Genomic DNA, 19024 nt, shown 5'->3' on the forward strand with positions numbered 1-19024 from the left:
TATTGTAACAGGTATCTAGCAGCTTTCTGAGACAAAATGGATCTATGTTATTCTAGGTTCTCTCCACTATCCAAGTAAAAATCTCTTCCATTCACCTGAAAAGGACATTAGAATAAACAAAGGAGATATCCTCTTCGAAGGATCCATTTCTGACTTAAACTTTGAACCCTATTCTTGTGGAGCTGGGACTCAAGGAGCTTAGTTCAAGTTTATACTAATGCTTATAGTAGTACAGACTGAACATGTGTTCAGTGTCAGTGCCTTCTACCCAAGGTTATTCCAGCCAGGTAGACCATAACAAATGTTTATCACGACCCTCCTTCATAGCTGTGGTTTGCAAATATCCATTTAAGGAAAGAACAAAATGCAGAAAAGCCAGAAAGTTGGTGATTTAGCATTGCCTACTTTACCTTTCTCCAGTGAACTGTGGAACTCATTATGAGTTCCAACAACCCGATGTTTTGGAAACTTTCCATCATTTACAGGAAAACTCTAGACTAACTGTATTATTGCCAACAGAGAAGTCTCTTGTTACTACAAATATATTTAGGGAACAGTTTAAAATGTCTGTATTCTAATGTAACGAAAACAATCCTTCACCAATATTTTTCAAAAAATTAATGAAGATGGCTGTTAGGAGGAAAACTGGAGAAGTAGGTGCAGTAATTTTGGTTTGACGCTGGCATAGCAAAGCTTACAAAATAAAAGAGCACAGAACTTGAGATAGATTTTTGATTTTGTTTCCAATGCACAAAAACAGGTGTTAAAGAGCTCCCCTGCAGCTCACATGTACAGCATTACTTACCTGCATTAGAATTGAGCTCTTCATTTTCTGATTCTGTTCCATTTTGACTTCCACTTCCATGAAGGCTATTCATTGCCATAAGTTTCATTTTCTGTAACTTCATAGCCTCTGCCATGGCAGCCGCTGTCAGACCTGGAAAAACATAAACAAACAAAATGCAATATCATACCATACAATACAGCACTGAAAAATGCTAAGAACAAAACAATTCCTTTCAGTGAGAACAGGTCACATAAATTCAATACACATTCTTAGTCCAGTTATGTAATGTTATTCTGAACACTATCTTTACTTTAAAGTCAAGTTATTTCAGTGCAACATTCTAAAGATTTTTTTTTTTATTTATTTTTTTTTATTATTTTTTCTTTAACATGTACAGCATAAAGAAATATTTATTTAATGGTATCCCTTTTGATTATACTTTTAAATATTATTTCCTGTCACTTTGATCATTTTGTCACTTTGATCACTTTCTGGTTGACTTATTCAGCTGCTACAAAACTTCCAAGTACACTAGTAAGGTACAGTATTTCTTAATTTGAACAGTTCAAAGCCAATTAACATGAAACAATCAATGCTGTACTATTATATTATATATCTAAATATTATTTTGACTTTTTTTCTGAAGTCTGTTGGTTTGGATTAACATTACTGCTACTGGAAGATATTATGTTGGAGATATTAGAAAACTACAATATGGGTAATTACAAACTTGATCCCACCTTTAAGAGACTATTAAGACCAGCACAAATTTAAAGAATTAAGGGGGGTTAGTGGTAGAAGATTTTCAAGTGACTAAAACCCAATTAATTTCCAACAGTAAAAGAGAAGTAGAGTAGCATCAGGCTACAGGTTACGATCATTACCATAATTTTTTAATTATTATTTAGACTCTCAGTTATGGATTAAATGGGTTTACTGTCTTCCTCCCAGTATAGTATGACTTGCTTTTGTCACTTGCTAAAAAGCAGGCTAAATGCTTCATATCAGCTATCTTGTAATTGACTATGCAATAGTTCCACAAAATCACTGAATTGCATTTATCAAAAAACCCATGATTTTTTTTGTTGGTGGTGCATGTTGTATAAACCCACAAAGATATCATACATCAAAACAGAATTAAATAATCTGCTGTTTCTGGAAAGTACTGCTTATTGAGAGATTAGATACTGATTAAAGTGAACTAATAATTTTCACATCCTATACTGCCACACATCCATAAATTAAAATACTTCCTTTTAAAAGCTGCTATGAATTTGACATTTAGATTAGCTCTGCTGCTCCTATAACAGGCTTCACAAAAGTTCTCCTTATTTTAATATGACTTAAGTAAGCAAGCAATCCATAGACTCCAAATGCATGGAGGGGGGACATGTATTATCACATAAGGACACAGCAATTTGGTTAACTTCAGCAAAGGTATTCCTGATGAATATCAGTAAGTTGGAGATGACAGCTTACGAGATGGGAGTTACACAAGCCCTCTTCGCTCCAGGCCGCCTGTCCTCCTCCTTCCGTCTTGTCTAAGAGCCTCTCAACATTCACAAAACCAAACTGCAGTTACACACTCCTATATTCCCAAAGTACTGACGCCAGATCTAACAAATATTACCTACACTAATTAGGTACTTGTTTTACTGTTTTGTCATTGATACATGAAAAACTATATTGATTTCATTATTAATATACACTAAATACAGACATAAAGATAAGTCCAGAAAACATCATCAATAATCTTGTCTCTTAGGACATTTAATGTAGTCCTTACTTCATACAGAAGATCACTATACCATACCATTACTCACTTTTTATTTAAAAAGAATTTTTTTTCTAACACCCTTTACAGTTCTGTTGCAAATGCTACAGGGTTTTTATCAAGTAGATATAAAAGCTTGATGTTTAAACTCCTGTTTTTACAAATTCCCTGGCTGATATCACTTACACTTCATCCATACATCAGAGAACACATCTGAAATGATAAAACTGTTCACACGCTTTCTGGAGAAGATTAAATAGTCTACAAACCTTTCCACTTTTTTTCTAGGGAAAGGAAGTGGGATTGCTCTTTGATTGAATTTCACATTATTTGCAGGAAGTTCAAAAAACCAAACATCAGCACAAGTTTTCTGAGGAATTTACTGTTCTCAAGATTTCCAGGCACCTGTGTGGTTTGCTTGCCTACCCGCACATCTGCACTTTTCCTCCTTATAGCAACCACTTCCAAGTTTTGAGGTACAGCCATCACTAAAGCATTTTCAGAACTTGTACCCACTCACAGCCTACTCTCCTTTCACTTTATACTTCTAATCCATTTGCAAAGAATTCACATTTATTTTAAAGGTTACAAAAAATATAGAGTCTGAACATGGAGTTTTTTATAATAACATTTTATCATTTGTATGTACCCAAATACATACAGATGAACAAATATCCTAGTAAATATTTTTATCTGGGTCAGTATTTATACAGGTTGTTGATACTATAAGTCATAAAACTTTACTTAGTTTAAACGTACAGAAGAGTAAAAACTATTCATAAGGAGATAAACAGGGAATGGCAAGTGAAGTCAGACCTTCAGTAAAATGTTCAGTGAAAAGAGAAGACAAAAAATTATCCAGAGCACTGTATAAAAACAAACAAACTTCTACTGAACAGTTGTATGGGAAGCATAATGAAGGCAAAAAGGGTACCAAGGAACAAACAGAAAAGAATAAACACAGTCCCCAAATCACCACGATGCCGCCTGCAAAAATTAAAGGTAATTATTGTCAGGCATTTTTGAGCTCCCTAACCAGACACAGCTGCCATAAGACAACAGCCAAAAAACAGTGCTGTGTCAGAAATCTATGCCATGCCATCTGCCACACCAAAGTCACTCTACTTCAGCATTAAAAGTTTAAAGAGTAAAGCACAGTCCTAATGTAGAAAGCACTACAGCCTGAAAAGCCTGAGCAGTTGGGCATAAACTTGAAGCAGATATAGCCAATACTATCTCTAAGCTCAGCAAAGTCTTTATACTCTCATTCGCTTATTCCCCAGTCTATATAATTTCTTACTTGAATCATGATAGCAGTAAAAGCCCCAGAATCTGACTGTATGAGGCACTTTAAAAACAGTGTACTAATTCTTCAACATTCCTGAAAGCTAATAAAATTGAGGTTAAAGCAAATGGTTTCAGTAGTAAGGGTGTGCTACTGATTGAAATGATGGAAGAACAAGTACAGCAAAATCACCCATTGGCATAATCTTCAATTAATGCTACTGCCACAGCTAACGTTACTGAAGCTACTGTTTAATGTAACTATTAATAAAACTCCTTTCTATAATTGACTCAGCTCCGGTTAGCCATGGCAAGGAGGGCTATTCTTCAACTGACTTATCTAAAGATCTACAAAGAACTGAAGAATCATTTCCATCCTCTCAGATGAATCATTAGCAGCAGCAGAATCTCACTTAAGAGTACCTCACTTCGAAAAATGTACTTGAAAACTGCTGCAACGTATACATCTATCCCTCTACTTTCATTTTAACAAAAAAAAAAAAAAAAAAAAAAAAAAGAAAAGGATCACTAGGAAAACCGACATGCTGGATTACACACTTCAAAGCTTCCATTTTTTTCCCCTCCCTTTACACTTTAAATTTCCCTTCCTTCAGTTATCTTCTGCCAGCTGTGATCAATCACTAAACACCCAGGAAAGAAACTATGTACCACTTTATTATCAAACACGTACAACCTTTACAATACTAACAACAACAACAAAAAAGCACGAGTCTCAGCACAGTTGCAGTGATTTGTTTTCAAAGCTGCTAGCAACCATGTGGCCATTGGAGCCAGCCCTGCTAACAGTAGCCCAGCACCCACCAGTTGCCTTGGCTGAAAGACAACAACTCCTTGAAGAGCTGGTAGGGATCTTTAAGAGAGACACATAAGCGCTAATGCAGAAATCTTGGAGCCGTGTTCTGGGTCAGCTCCCTCTATATGAATCTTGATTACAATTGCACAACAGATTGTGATGGTGCGCGCTCAGGTACACCTGCATCGTGCATATGGCAAAACAACCAACTGCCATTAGTAATCTTCATTCCGTAATTTCAGTTTTGTCAGGACACTGTGTACTCTCCCCTTGACGAGTCTGCATAACTCCGCTGTACAACACAAGATTTTAGCCCTGAAGTAACCCTTCAAGGACACACAGACCAGCAGGTTGTACGCTCAGGTTGTACTGAAGTAAAATTCTGCAATTGTATTCTGAGCCACCGTTAAAATGTACCTAAGCACCAAGCAGTTTTCTAATTAAGGTTTTTGATTCAGATTAGGACCATACTCAGCTTATTCAGCATGGCAGACCGCATCGCTCTGGGGAAGACCCACTGCTTGCGGGGTGTTTGAGATGGAAAAGGCCTGAATGTACTGTGAGGCTTGGGTGCTTCTGGGAGGGCTGGACACGTCCTCTGCTTCCTAAAAAGCCAAGGAACCTGTAGTACTTGAGAGGGTGTGAAAACCAGAGAGGTTTCTCCATCTTTTGCCTGCATCCTATTAAAGTTAGTGGTTAATTGTTTACTCAACTATCCCCTACACAGACAAAAGGATGACTGAAGATTATTCCTCTGTGAAGTCTCAGGAATTATTTCAACAACAAAAAAGCATTTTTACTGCATGGCCTGAAGATCACAACTGCAAGGTCATTTGCAGTGTATCCCACTCAGGGCTGGTCTCCCATTACAGGGCAGTGCTGAACCCACCCGCTCCCCCGAGCACCAGGCGACAAGGGGACAGCGTCTCTTGCCTCGATTAAACATCACAACTTACTCATTAGCAAATATCATCCTGGAGACATCAGAAACCAAACCTCAGTTACATTCCTGCTCTGAGGTACCTAGGGTGTCTTGCGTGCAAGTGAATCCTCCATGTTTAACTAATGTCCAGTCATTGAAAATTGGATTTTGATGGTGAATACAAGGACTCTGAGCATTTTAAGGTGACCCTGAGTATTTGCTAATCTTGTACTCTAGCTACAGCTATTTTTTTCAGTTCCCTAATTAGTTAGACTGTGCCCCTCCTTCATATTAGTTTGAAAGCTTTTCTGTCAAAACTGTGAACAAGTAAATTAAGTAAAGGAGAACTATGAGTAATCAAATCCTGAGGTTTGCAATTAATTAAATGAAACGGTGAGTCAGTGAACTGAAGAATGGTCTTATATTAAAACAAAACATTTAATTAAATTAACAGTCAACACATTGCAATTAATAATATTCAAAAGGAAAAATGAAAACCAGTTTAGCCTTGCCATATTATTTCAGTCTAACAGTCAAGCATTGTGCTTTGGCTTGTTTGTTATTTGCATTCAAAGCTGCTATGGGTCAAGTATGATGTGCTAAAACAGGAATAATGAAACATCTGGTAGCATGAAATGTTAATATGAGATACCATATTGCAAACAGTGAAAACAATTCTGAAACATCCAATAAATTAGGCCTTGGAAGATTAAAAACGATATGCTTTCTTTTGAATTTTCTTCAATAAGGAAATTAATCAAAATAAATACATATAATGTACTTCAGGTTTTCAGAATGCCTGCAAGAATTTACTAATTTAAACACTCACATTACAAAGTACAGGCTTCTCTGTAGCTGAAATGAATCATCTTTGTTTAGTGCTAAACAGGTAGGTAAAACCCAGCTGCTAACACAAAGGACAGTGAAACCAAATTCTTGAATAAGAACATTAAAATGACCAAAGTGTTAAGAGCAGTTTGGAGACAGGTCCAGACGCTTAAGTCTTACTATTGCAGATTTTTTCCTTTTCTGTAAAGTGACTCAAGTAGAAACTGTAGGAAAGTTTTAGCTCTAGTGCATGTTATGTTTTCAATGGCTGTTCAAAGATATCCTAGCTACCGTTTCAGATAGGTCATAATAATCCATCAACGTGAACCATTTGAGAGACTGTAAGGAAAGAACTTGGTGAGTAATTGGCCACTGCAGGCAGAGGATGGGATTTCAGCGTCAGCGCCGTAGTGCTAAGCTTTATCATGGGCTAAGTCGTGTGAGTATTCACCCCAGGCCCTGGGAGGACACTTCGGAGCCCAGACTGAAATCCATGCTACATCCATTTGACATTGCCAAGCTGAAATGTAGTCAATAGCCAAGAAATGTATTACAACAGTTGAGTTTCTTTCATCTGTTCTGATACCTGCAGCTACTTGGTCTGATATTACAACCGTATTTTAGAAGTATGCTCTTCTCTCCCATTTCGCAACAGAGAAGCACCCCAACAACAGCAAAAACTGATTTTAGAAAATTGGAAAGTATTTATACAGTATTTATCTTGCTACTGTAAAAGCAAAAATAAAGACTAATTTGCTAAACACGTTCAGTTAGTGAAAGTTCAGAGACTGCTGAAGATCATCCTTAGCAAAACATTTCAGACAATAGTTACAATTTTTGAGGGGCATAAAAATTTTAATTACCACCACTTTAAAAAGTCAAGAAAATTATGCTATGGCAAAAGAACCTTACTGGGGGAGAAAAACCCCATACAAATATTATGCATATTTGTCAGGAGTTGTGAGAAATTAATCTTCCACAGACAAGCTCCAGTCAGTTTGCTTCTGCAATGAACCGTCACACAGTCTTTACTTGAGAGACCTTATTCTTTGCCTCTGCACAGTCCCTGAATATTCCCTACATGGCTTACACTTCTGCAGCAGATAGATAGGGACAGACCTACAGATAGGTCTCTTCATCATACAACCTTGCTTCCCCCCCAGGTCAATCGATTCTCTATCATCAACCAGACAGTTACACTGGGGAAAAAAACCAGTATGTCATAATGTAATTTAAAGACTTTGTCAAATGCTCAAGGGATCAGAATTAGGGTTGCACAAATGTTTCTGAATTTCTGACAGCTTGATTTTGCAATCCTAGTAATTTTTGTTTAACACAGTGTGCTTGCTCACCTTATTTTAATTCTAAAATACGATTTCATGCAAAAGTTCACATGAGCATAAACAAGATTAAAACCTTTACACATCAAAACGTCCCTGCCACTCCATGGAATAATTCACAGAAGTAACAGGTTGTCATTCTCTGATTTCACACATTTAGACAGTAGCAAAAGTCCTGATACTTACAAATCTGGGTGTTCACTTTAAAACACGGAGAGTTTGCTTTCCAGATGCTTTCATCCCGTATCTGCCTCTGTTATTTAAGCTTCTCACCCCAGGTATAACCTATGTTTTGTACAGCCTAATCTTATCCTCCCCGATATCCATTTGAAAGACTGGAAACATTTTTAACATTAACATCTTCCATCAAGTCTCTGTACCTGAGATACTTCATATCCTTGATCCACATGAAGGTACGTTGACCAAAGACCTGTCAGATGTCTTGTCTAAACACAAGGAGATCCATTTGAACTATATAGAAATTTTAATCCTAAATCTGTGCTTAAACCTGTGTTAACATGACCAGTTATGTTCGAGCTGATACAACAATACCCAGCTACATATTTTACAGATGACTTCATATCCAAAAAGGTAGCCGGTATCTTATGGCAAACAAAATTGCAGCTTCCCTTACTGGAGGGAAACAGAAAAAACAAAACTACAAAGAGCACTGAGAGGGTTACGTTAATTTTTTTTCTTTCATTCTTAACAATGTGTCTCATGAGAATTGATTAATTTTGTGACATTTTCTGCTCTTTTTTACAATCTATGCCATGAGAATGATTTGTCAAGACTGTAATACATAATACTTTTAGTATGCTGCACTACTGTGACCTTTACCTTCTTCTGTATATTTGATTGACCACCCCCCTTTTGATCTACAGGTTTCAGAAGATGGAAGCATACACAAGACAGACACATCAGCCACTGAATTACTGTTCGAAGAAATTACAATCACTTTATACAGATAATTTGTATGTTCCTTGGTGCATATCTGATGCAGTTTTAGTCATGTCATTGAAAATTTTCAACATAAAATGAAAACGCTTACATTATGTGGTGTACTTAAAAAGTGTTTTCATACATCAAAAGAGTGACAAATTCACACATTAGGACTCAGATTTCAGTAAGGATAAGACAAGTTAAACTAATGCTCATAATCATCCAAATTCTCAAACTATCCACTTATGCTTTCATAATGCTGTCACAGACTAAAAATTACAGTTCTTTGAGATAACGACTTGAAAAATTAAAAACTAAACCAGAAACATGTTATATTACCTCCCTGAGAGCAACATATAAAATAAATTCCATTTATAGGAAAAGAATGTTAACTCCAAAGCGCTAAATATTCAGAAGCCACGGGAAAGAATACAATGGTGGTTATCATCGGCCCCAAAAGGAGAGCTGACCTTTGACACAGGCCTCACAACCTGCAGAGCAGGAATGCTTTGGTAACTTCAGTAATTCTTTCAGTGTCAGGACAAAGAAGAATATTGGCATGCACTGGCACCCGGCCAGCGCTGTGCACTATCATCTAGTGATAGTGGGCAATATTTACTTGAGTCAAATTCAAAACAACCTGGACTGCCCAACGTCCCAGAAAGCTCACACACAGTCAGGGCCCTGGATGCACTAACAGGGCTTAATGGCCACCTTCTCTTCGGGTCCAGAGCTTGCCGCATTTGATTCCGACTGCAGGACTTAGTCATCCATTTTAGAACACATTTGGATTCATGGGAACCTAAAACTATGTTATAAATACATTTAAACTTAATAGCCGTCATATTCACCATGGATATTCTGTAACTTCTCTATAATCACAGAAGTCTGTCATGGTGCATGTGCTGCCATCTGAAATTAGAATTAGCTGTTATTTTTTTTTTTTTTTCTCCACGTTTACTCCTTTCCCATTAAATCAATTTCTGTGGGTTTAAAGCACTTGTCCACAAGCGGTAATGATGGGGAAATTGCAGAAGTTTTTGGAGGTCCTTTCAGTTAAGTACCAAAAAGTCTGAAAGCTTATCTGGAATTGGCACAAATCTCTCGAGTTTCTAAAATTAATTGGGCTGGAAGGTCTTCAGAGAATAAGGATATCTTTGTGAGTGATTTCAAGCTACTTCCTACTTGTGATTGGAAAATACCATACAAATATTTTTTTTGTATCAGATGGCGCGGCTCAGCTACGTCCTAGCCATCACAGATCACATTTTAAAAAAAGGTATATTACAAGGATTTTAACTGAATACTGAGTTCCATAAATTCATCATGCTACACTATTTCAGATGAAACCTCAATATACTGTCAAGTTCAGCACTGCTGTTAGAGACTGGACTGCTAAAATACTACCCCTGCTAGCCGCTGTTCACTTCAGCTGGACCAGCCTGACCAATGCTATGGGCTTTCTTACCACGCAGATCCCTTACCTAACGCCTCTTAGAAGCTGAAGTGTTAGAGGGGAGAAATACTACTCTAATGTCTCCTCAGATGTTTTCACAGAACTGAAATCAAGCAAATAATAATTTCATATTATTACTCACCAAGCTACAAACAGCAGCAGTGAGCTCCCTCTTTACTCGATGGCAACTGCACTACAGAAACTTTGCTTGCAAATGAACAGCAGAAATACTGTGAACAATAAACTGTTCTCCACTATGGTTCACACTGGCTAGAAGAGGGAAAAAAATTTGTATTCATCAAACTCAAACTAGCTTAAGTTGCAAGCGCAGATGAAGTACTCAACCAAGGACACAATTCTGCCTTCCTCATAGGCACTGTGATCCCCCCATTTTGCAGCAACCCCTCTGCAATCAACTTAAAATCAGTGGGATTGTTTGCAAAGGTTAGGTTCTTCTTACCAAAATTATTGGGAATAGACCATCAGTTGGGGTGGCAACTAGTGCTAGCTCAGACGGTAAAATTTAAGCCAGGCTCCTCTGCTTAGCAACTTCATAGAATCATCTCCTACATGGTATTTCTTCCACATAAGCAATTTTTCAAGACCTCTGCCAGAATAGAAACTGAATGCTACGATAACACAGCTACCACTGCTCTTAGTTACTTAAGGCTGAGAAATCCGTGGCCAGTTCACAAAACCCACAAAAATATTACGCTTATTTGAAGCACAATAACCTAAGCAATGAAAAGAGGGAGACCATGCACTCCTCTCCACATGGCATTTAATTAACGCAAGCTCAAAGGTGCAAGTTTGAAAGCAGCATCACTTAAGACCGTAAATTCATGGAATATTCTTCTGAGACCTATAATCGCTTTCCAATTCTGGCTGCTGAACGAAAGCAAAATATTAGTGCTTTAAGATCACTTGAAATACCACAGCTTATTCACAGTGAAAAATATTTTTGGATGGTATTAGGATAGACTAGTAAAGCAGTAACGTCTCTGGCAAGAAAGGAAAATGGTTCAGTAAAAATTCAGGAAATCAGTGAGACAGACTCCAAGCAGATCTCCAGCTTTAAGGTAGAATCTACCACATTTACAATTACTATCAATTTGACAAAAGATGTAGAACGTAGTGCAGAAAGGTGACTTAAATTTTCTTGGAACAGCTGATTCATAGTTTTCCCAAATAAATTTTCTGTTAATGGTTCAATATAAAATACAGTAACACATGGGGGGGAACAAGGACTAGACTCTAGGTCTCTACCTCCTCCAATGAAGACTCTACCTACTGTTACATTATGATCTCTTTCTCTATACACTTTTGGCATGAAAAAACTGGTTGGCTTTTTTTTTTCTTTTTTTTTAAATTCAGGGAGTGGAAAAACACATCCATCCCAAACAGTTATAACCTGATGCTTCACACAGTCATCAGGAATGTAGCACTTGCCACGAAGTCCCCTTCACCAGTATTGATTATTTTAAGTAGGATTCTGCGGTGAGTTGGCATTAGTGGTGTGTCATGGCATACGAATGCCATGTATTTCTTCTCTCCAAGAAGAAAATGAGATATTTTAGATTAGTTTATTTTTATTTCACCAGGGTTTGGACAGCAATTTGATCGGCCGTACTTGGGAAAGGACAAGCTTTCATGCAATGTTCCAGCAAATTTCTGTGAGGCAAGAACAACCATGTCAGGCAGCGAATATTGCCCACACACTTCCTCGGGTCACAGCTGAGCTGCTGCTTTGGGCAACTTCTGCAAATAGGGGACAGATGTGTGAATTTCCAATACTGCAAAGGAAAAATGAGGAGGCAGCCCACGGGCTGGAGAAACCAGATTTAACTTCTAGCTATCTTTAGACCTCAGGTAAAGAAACACAAAAAGCTGTGTTTTCCCCTGAGGCATACATTAATGACTATTGATCACACAACCAGAGAATTTATGGAACATGATTACAGAGGATTGTGTACCTTAACTTTTTCCCTTTTTTATGTAATTTTACTTCTGATTGTTCTGATCTCTCCGTTTTTAAGTTACCTTCATATAGTTTTGTTGAAGCTTATTCATGCACATTTACTTACACAAATAACACAGGAGACAAGTAATTTAGTCCCAATAGGTTAATATCTTCTTTGTTTATGAAGTTATGCCAGAATAGCTATTTCCATTTTATGCTATGCAAGGTAAAGAACATTTTTCAAAGCTGAGACACTGACTGGAAGCTTATTTTCTTGTTCCAGCTGGTGAATAAAAATAACACGTAGAAGATGAACTACACCATTTTTAAAATCTTAAAGGATGTGTCTCTACTCATTGGTCAAGCTGAATTAACTTGCAGCCTCCAAGCCAAATGCAGGCTCAAAAAGGAGAGGAATAATTTAGTCACTGAATTGAAACACTCAGTAATCTAAAATTATGCAAATATTCTCTTTGACCTTGCAAATCTTTACAGATAAACTCTACTGGGTTTTACCCCTGTGTTTGCATCAGTATAGCAGTTTTATTTCTTCTGAAACTATAGCAAAAAACATTTTTAGCTTAGGTTTTGTGCAACTATTTCAGTAGTCAAAGTACATTCAGATCTTAAAATAGATTCTCAGAATTTTTAATTCAAATTAATTAAATTTACTTAAAAAAATAAAAATATATTTAATATAAATGATGTCCAGGATATATTGAATTTCTTTTAGCCAATTCAGGAAAATATTGCAGGTATCTAGTCATCTTGCTTTTCCAGAAGTCTACACCATATAAATAACCCCTTGCAAGCATTCCCTTAAAAATTATTCTACTCTGCAGTCCCCAGCCATTTCTCAATATTAATATTGTACTCTTTGCAGCTATCTTTTTAGCACTGAGAGGTTTAAGTCTACTTTAAGGCTTCTTCTCACATTGATAGGTTGAGTATTATACATTATTATAAAGTTATCTAAGTAATATTCCTGTATGTTTCCAGTAAGCATTTAACTCTGGTATTAGAAATTTAATGAGATACATCTGTCAATTTAATAGTTTATTAAAAAGACACATTATAATTCTTCTATAGATATTGCTTTTAAATAAATCTTTTCAGTATTTATCTACTACATCCTTTAATTGAGATGTCCCTAACAGTGGCACTACGTTGCTAAGAGTAGGTTTAATAGGATAGTTACTGTGGATTAATTAGTAGTTGACCAGTTCACTGTTAAATATAAATCTTAATGGTAATTTTATTCCTCTATATAGTTTTAGGAACCAGTTCCTGTTTAAGGAAGACCTACTCACTTCACTTGAGCTGAGAAGTGAATGTGAGACAGTTAGGCTGCCCTAATGTGTTGGAACTTACAGATGACCAAGAAACATCTTTATAAGTCTATTCAGGAAATAAAGGATGTAATATCCACAATCCCATCAGTCCTTATTTCTTTCAAAAAGCTACTAAACTGCTTATACTTGAGAAGAAAATTAACCTTTTTACTGATTAATCACTAGACAGCTTTGACTGGTGAAGAGAAAATTGTATTTCAAATGAACAGCTACCTGTTATCAAATTACAAGGCATTTTCATCAAAGGACCAAAAAATGCAGCACACTGACCAGTTAACATGTTTCCACTGACCTGGGGGGATTTTTCCAGTTAACAGCTTCTGAAGAATGCTTCCTTTTGATTCTTGTCTCTGACACAAAAATGATTGTCCCATTTAACCACTGTTCTATCACATACATCAGAGAATCCTATTTACTCACACACTACTGGAACATTAAAACACAATAGTGTGATTGTCTCTGGAAGAAAATTTTAAAGATTGACTTTTTTTCTTTTTTTAAAAAAAGGGAGTAAGATCAAAAGCTAACTTTAATAGATGTTTGACTAAGGTCACACTCCTAGGAAATGGAACACTGAAGATGAAAGAGAACAAATAGATTTGGCTTTTGATCTCAGCCAAATGCATTTGGCATTGTTTAGCTTTTATAAAATACTTCAACTTTAGGCCATATCATGACTAAAATGAATTGAATGAAGACCTGAGGTTTTAATAGTTCAGTAAGACTTTAACATGTACCAACATTTGGAAAAACTTCTTTCTTAAGTATTTGCCTAGGTTTTTTCTTACTGGAATGAAGTCAGGTCAAACCTAACTACTGTTGCTAATGCCAAATATGTATAAACAATTTTAAAAATATTTTTTCCTAATCGTAGGCAAATTTAAGAGTTATTACCCACTAGTGCTGTTAAATAAGGACCACTGGTATTCTTAGCAAGAAATCTTAAGGGAAAGCACACAGCACTGAGAAACGGTATTGGGATTATTTAAGTAACTGTCTCCCTAGCCAAGACTATGTATCAGATCCTTTTACCAAATTCCTTCATAGTTCTAATCCTCCTAAAAAGTATTGTGGACATCCAAATTTGTAACTTAAATAGTAGCAAGGGAGGAATGGATTACAGTCTACAAACTATTACTTTCAAATTCTTCAGTAAAAATGGTGTTAGCTAACTGAAGACGACCTGCTTAATTAAGAAAAAAGATGAGATAACATTCATTAAAGCCATATGCTTAAATTATTACTATTGTTAGAAAAAAATCAATTATCATTAGCCATTAGAAGCACTGCAAAAAACTATAAACCGCTTAGTAGGCTACACAGTCAAAATTTACAAAGGAGTTTCACCAGCCCAGCCACCTCAGCCCTGTGATAAAAAAACCAGTGATGGCAGGAAACGCCCCAGCCCCAAGCTTCAAATTGCCTTTTTAGAGTTTTGATAAGAAGTAATGATTTATACCACAGAATATATTACAATAGAAAATACTGCATCCGTGTTGTGCAAACATTTGGCCTTAGGAACTATAAAGAAACTATACGGAAGGGAAGAACTTCCTGATGTTACTTTCAAATTATCATATTACTATATTATAACAATGATAAAGAGCTGAGAAATTCCAAAGATATCAGGTCAGGTATTTATCATCATTAAAGGAGACATACCTGACCACAAACCCTAAAAGTAACCTAGGGAAGGAAGGGGTGATTTCCCATATACTTCTCCACTTATCACAATACCTTTCTCAAGGGCCACTTAAAATAAAAAGTCACAAGAAGCCTCAGCTATTTGCTCTCCAACATTTAGCCACAAATTTAACCACATGAAGCAATCATTCATTTATTCCTTCTTTATAGTGTTTATTTCTTGAAAAAGTAAAATATCACATGCTTCCCCCCCCCCATTTTTTTGAAAAAGGACATAGTTTATTACTCCTTTTTGTATTATTTATTATTTTATGTACCATATTTCTGCTGCTGAGGCAACAGGTAGGATTTGCTGAACCCACCTGGACGCTGAAGATCTCTGCAGACCAGAAAATCCCATAAGCTTAGACCCAACCGTGCCAAGTGCAGAACACCTGCACCCAGCAATATTTTAGCTACGTCACTCTCAAAAATCACAAATATGCACCTCCCTTTATGTACTAAACCTACCTGCAAGACCTTGCCATATATCACAAATAAACCTTTTTTTTGTTCCTCAGCACCTCAGTTACTTCTGTTTACTGTCACCGAAAGACTTACACCTTCAGCCAAACTGGAACCTGGCAACATTCATATTCTATCTCACTTCAAACGCAAGCCGGTATTCATCTACACTACTGCAAACCTGATGCTTAAAAATCCTTGCCTTAAAACAGAAGGATTACAAATTGAAAGGAAACAAATTTTCTAAAAACACAGCTAGTTTTTAAATCAACATAGAAAAGCTATTCAGAGAAGTATTAAAATATCTTGTTTTCAAGGACAGAAAACATTAAAAATACATTGAGAATGGAAGCCATTGAAGCAAGCTGCATATTAACTTAAGTGTAAGCATGTGCATTTTAGAGTGAGGTTGCATACCCACTCCTTGTCTCTCTCTCTAGGCAACAGAGAAGTAGGATGCAAAAGAACCAGACGATGAGAAACGAAAAATGTGGGACAGTCACTGCTGGAGCCTCCTTGCCTCCTGCACAAGGATATACACTGAACATCTATATTCCATGGAAATGCAGGAATGGGGTGGAAAGGCATAAACACAGAGATGTATTGGGCCTGCTGTCAATTGATGTGAGTTTTAAGATAATCTCAAAGTTGACATTAATTACATATCTACCTATATATATATATACACACACACGTGCATGGGGGGGGGTTTACATATATATATGTATATATAAAAAATTAAAGCATTATATATATATATATAAAGCAAATATATATGCTTTCACTCTCAACTGTTTCTGTTGATCAACAGCACTCAATGTGGAATCCATTCCCTGTTTATCTTTTTAGTTATTTTTCTTCAGCCATTGAAGACTTTCTACTCTTCCTGAAGCTAGGATTATTTTCACTTCTCTACCCTTAAGACATTAAGCCTACAGAACTTTAATAAATAACTTCCTTTGTTTCAAAAGCCAGACCCTTGCTATTCTGCAGCCCTTGTTTTTGTTGAAGGATACAAAAACTTCAACATTCATTATACAGCAGATTTAGTCATCACAATAGGTCTTAGTCTCATCCTTTTCACTGTCTAGCAGCACAAATCTGCATCTCGTGTTTTGTACATTTCCTGCAGAAGGTGTAAGTTTATCTGCAGATTAAACTATGGAATTTGCTGCTACTGGAATTTCTGAAGAAACTCAAAATCAGAAAGGACTTCTTTATATGGAATAATAGAAATTTGCTGAATGACACAAAAAATTTTTTAATTAAACCAATTAGTAGAATACTGTAACAATAATTCAGATGTATGGTAAACAAAGTTATCTCTTGAGCCTTCCAACTGTTCTACTGGTGGACTCAAGTTTCAAAATACTGTGCTACTTAAAAAAAATGAAATAAATAAACTCTTCATAATCTTCTGCGTCTGGTTCTGTGCAAGAAAATGAATTTATTAAAAAACAAGAGTGTATTTATGGATAAAAATGAAGTTCTACCAAATAAAATACACAAGAATATAAAGCAAAAATTAAGCAAAATAGTGCTTGATTAATTTGGTCCTTAGTAGGAATATAAAAGGACCAGCCTTATCTGTTGGAACATATCATAAGACTGATTTATATTATGAACACTGAACTATTGAGATATATGCTTATATATCACATTTTATAAGAGGCATCATGGGATCACACCATCTGGTATGGAGACATCAATAACTGCACCTTTTAAAAAATAACAGCCAGAGACCAAAAACTACCACTAGGAGGTTTTCTTTTGTTTTCTTTTTAAACGCGGAAATTTTCCTAAGAAAAACAGGAGCACAGAAAGGTGCGACAGAACTACACCCAAGCCTTGCCGGCAGCGCAGGACTCCTCAGTGTTCTCACACCAGCGAGTTCTGCTGCCAGGGCACAGACCCTGCAGTAACAGGCAAGGGCAGACGGAGAAGTACCGTGCTGCTCTTTTATTTACGCTTGAGATAAAAGGTTAGTCTTCTCAACAGAATAATTTGCATTAGGTAATATCATAGACAAAAATACTTAATTAAAATAAAATGTTAACTAGCTCCATGATTAAAATATCCCATAGAACTGTTTTCTCCTAAATAATGTAAAACGTAGCAGAACATACGCTGCTGTGTTTTGCTTATTTATTGCCGGAAGAAATCCACAATACTGAAAAGATACACTCTCATATTATATGCATGTCTAGACACAGACTGAATTTGATTTTCAGGATATTCCAGACTCAGCAGCACTCAAAACTGCAGTGATGAAATACAACTGCATCCGATGAATTTCACTGCTGTTCTTAGGTGCTTAGCAGTAACACCTCTATAAACTACACTCTTAATATCTGCGCTATGATGATCCATGTGTGACAAAAGCATGCACAAACTTTTTGCCACTTCTTCAGACAGCAAATTTGACTGGAAGCCTTGGAGGTCCCAAGCCTCTAGAATTCGGACGGAGTCATGCAAGCGCCAGTGAGGAAGAGCGCTTTTTTACCCAACATCTGTGAAGCCCTTTAGGCTGAGCAAAGCGAGAAAGAGGTAACATATGTGCCAAATTCATATGTAACTTTTGTTGCCACAAGCAAAACATTATATGACTATAAAAATATAATCTGTAACCACTTTAACATATGTCCCTGTTGTTATTTACTATAAACTATACTTACAGTACTCCACTCAAAGAGTGAACAAGTTCTGATAACTAAATGCAGGCTCCTAACTTGGAAAAAAATTGCCCTGAACAATTTTAACCATGGGTCAAGAGGCATATTCCTATGTACATACTAATAAAACTAGATTTTGTTCTATCTGTTACACCTGTGACAGGTACCCAGATTTACTGAAGACAGCATTACTTGAATTTTGTCCAGAAGACCAAATATTTTTGTTCTTGAGCAAAAATATTTAGTCTCTAGTTGTAAGTGCAGAAAACAAACTCTCTCCAGGAAATGAGCTATTTTTCCCTTCCTGAGAGAGCTCATAATATGATGAGCATAACATCACCAATAATGAGATGAAATGGTATTGTAAACCACTGTAGAAATAACAAATCTATTATGAATAATTCCCACCAGAAATCTTGGAAACTGGACAACCTTCTGTCTGTTCTTATTTTATTTAGTCAAAACAGAAAAATGAGAGGGAGATCTGTACGACTGGATTTCAATTGGCTTTACTCACAACTTCCAGTTGCATTCACTCACAGATGACTAATTGTTGTCTTCCGTTCTTGTCTTTCCTATTTGGCCAAACTGAACAGAAGGCAAAGATGTCTATTGTCCCCTGACACATTAGTATTCATTATGGGGAAAAGTAAATGAGAACTATTTCATCTTCAGAGCGCTATCCTAAGACATTACCATCTAATAACAATATTAAAGTCACATTACAGGTCTTTAATCTGTGGCA

At 36.4% G+C, this 19024-nt stretch overlaps 1 protein-coding gene across 5 annotated transcripts in view; it reads right to left on the minus strand.

Moving 5' to 3' along the window:
• Positions 1-19024, minus strand: part of DACH2 (dachshund family transcription factor 2) — a 313627-nt gene that overhangs the window by 101160 nt on the left and 193443 nt on the right. For all 5 annotated transcript variants that reach the window (XM_075053842.1, XM_075053841.1, XM_075053843.1 and 2 more), the window contains one exon: positions 806-937. In XM_075053842.1, coding sequence (XP_074909943.1) covers positions 806-937 — 132 coding nt within the window. The remainder of the gene's footprint in view (positions 1-805; positions 938-19024) is intronic.

This window comes from Buteo buteo, chromosome 22, assembly GCF_964188355.1.
Source record: "Buteo buteo chromosome 22, bButBut1.hap1.1, whole genome shotgun sequence".
NCBI classification, from domain to species: Eukaryota; Metazoa; Chordata; class Aves; order Accipitriformes; family Accipitridae; genus Buteo; species Buteo buteo.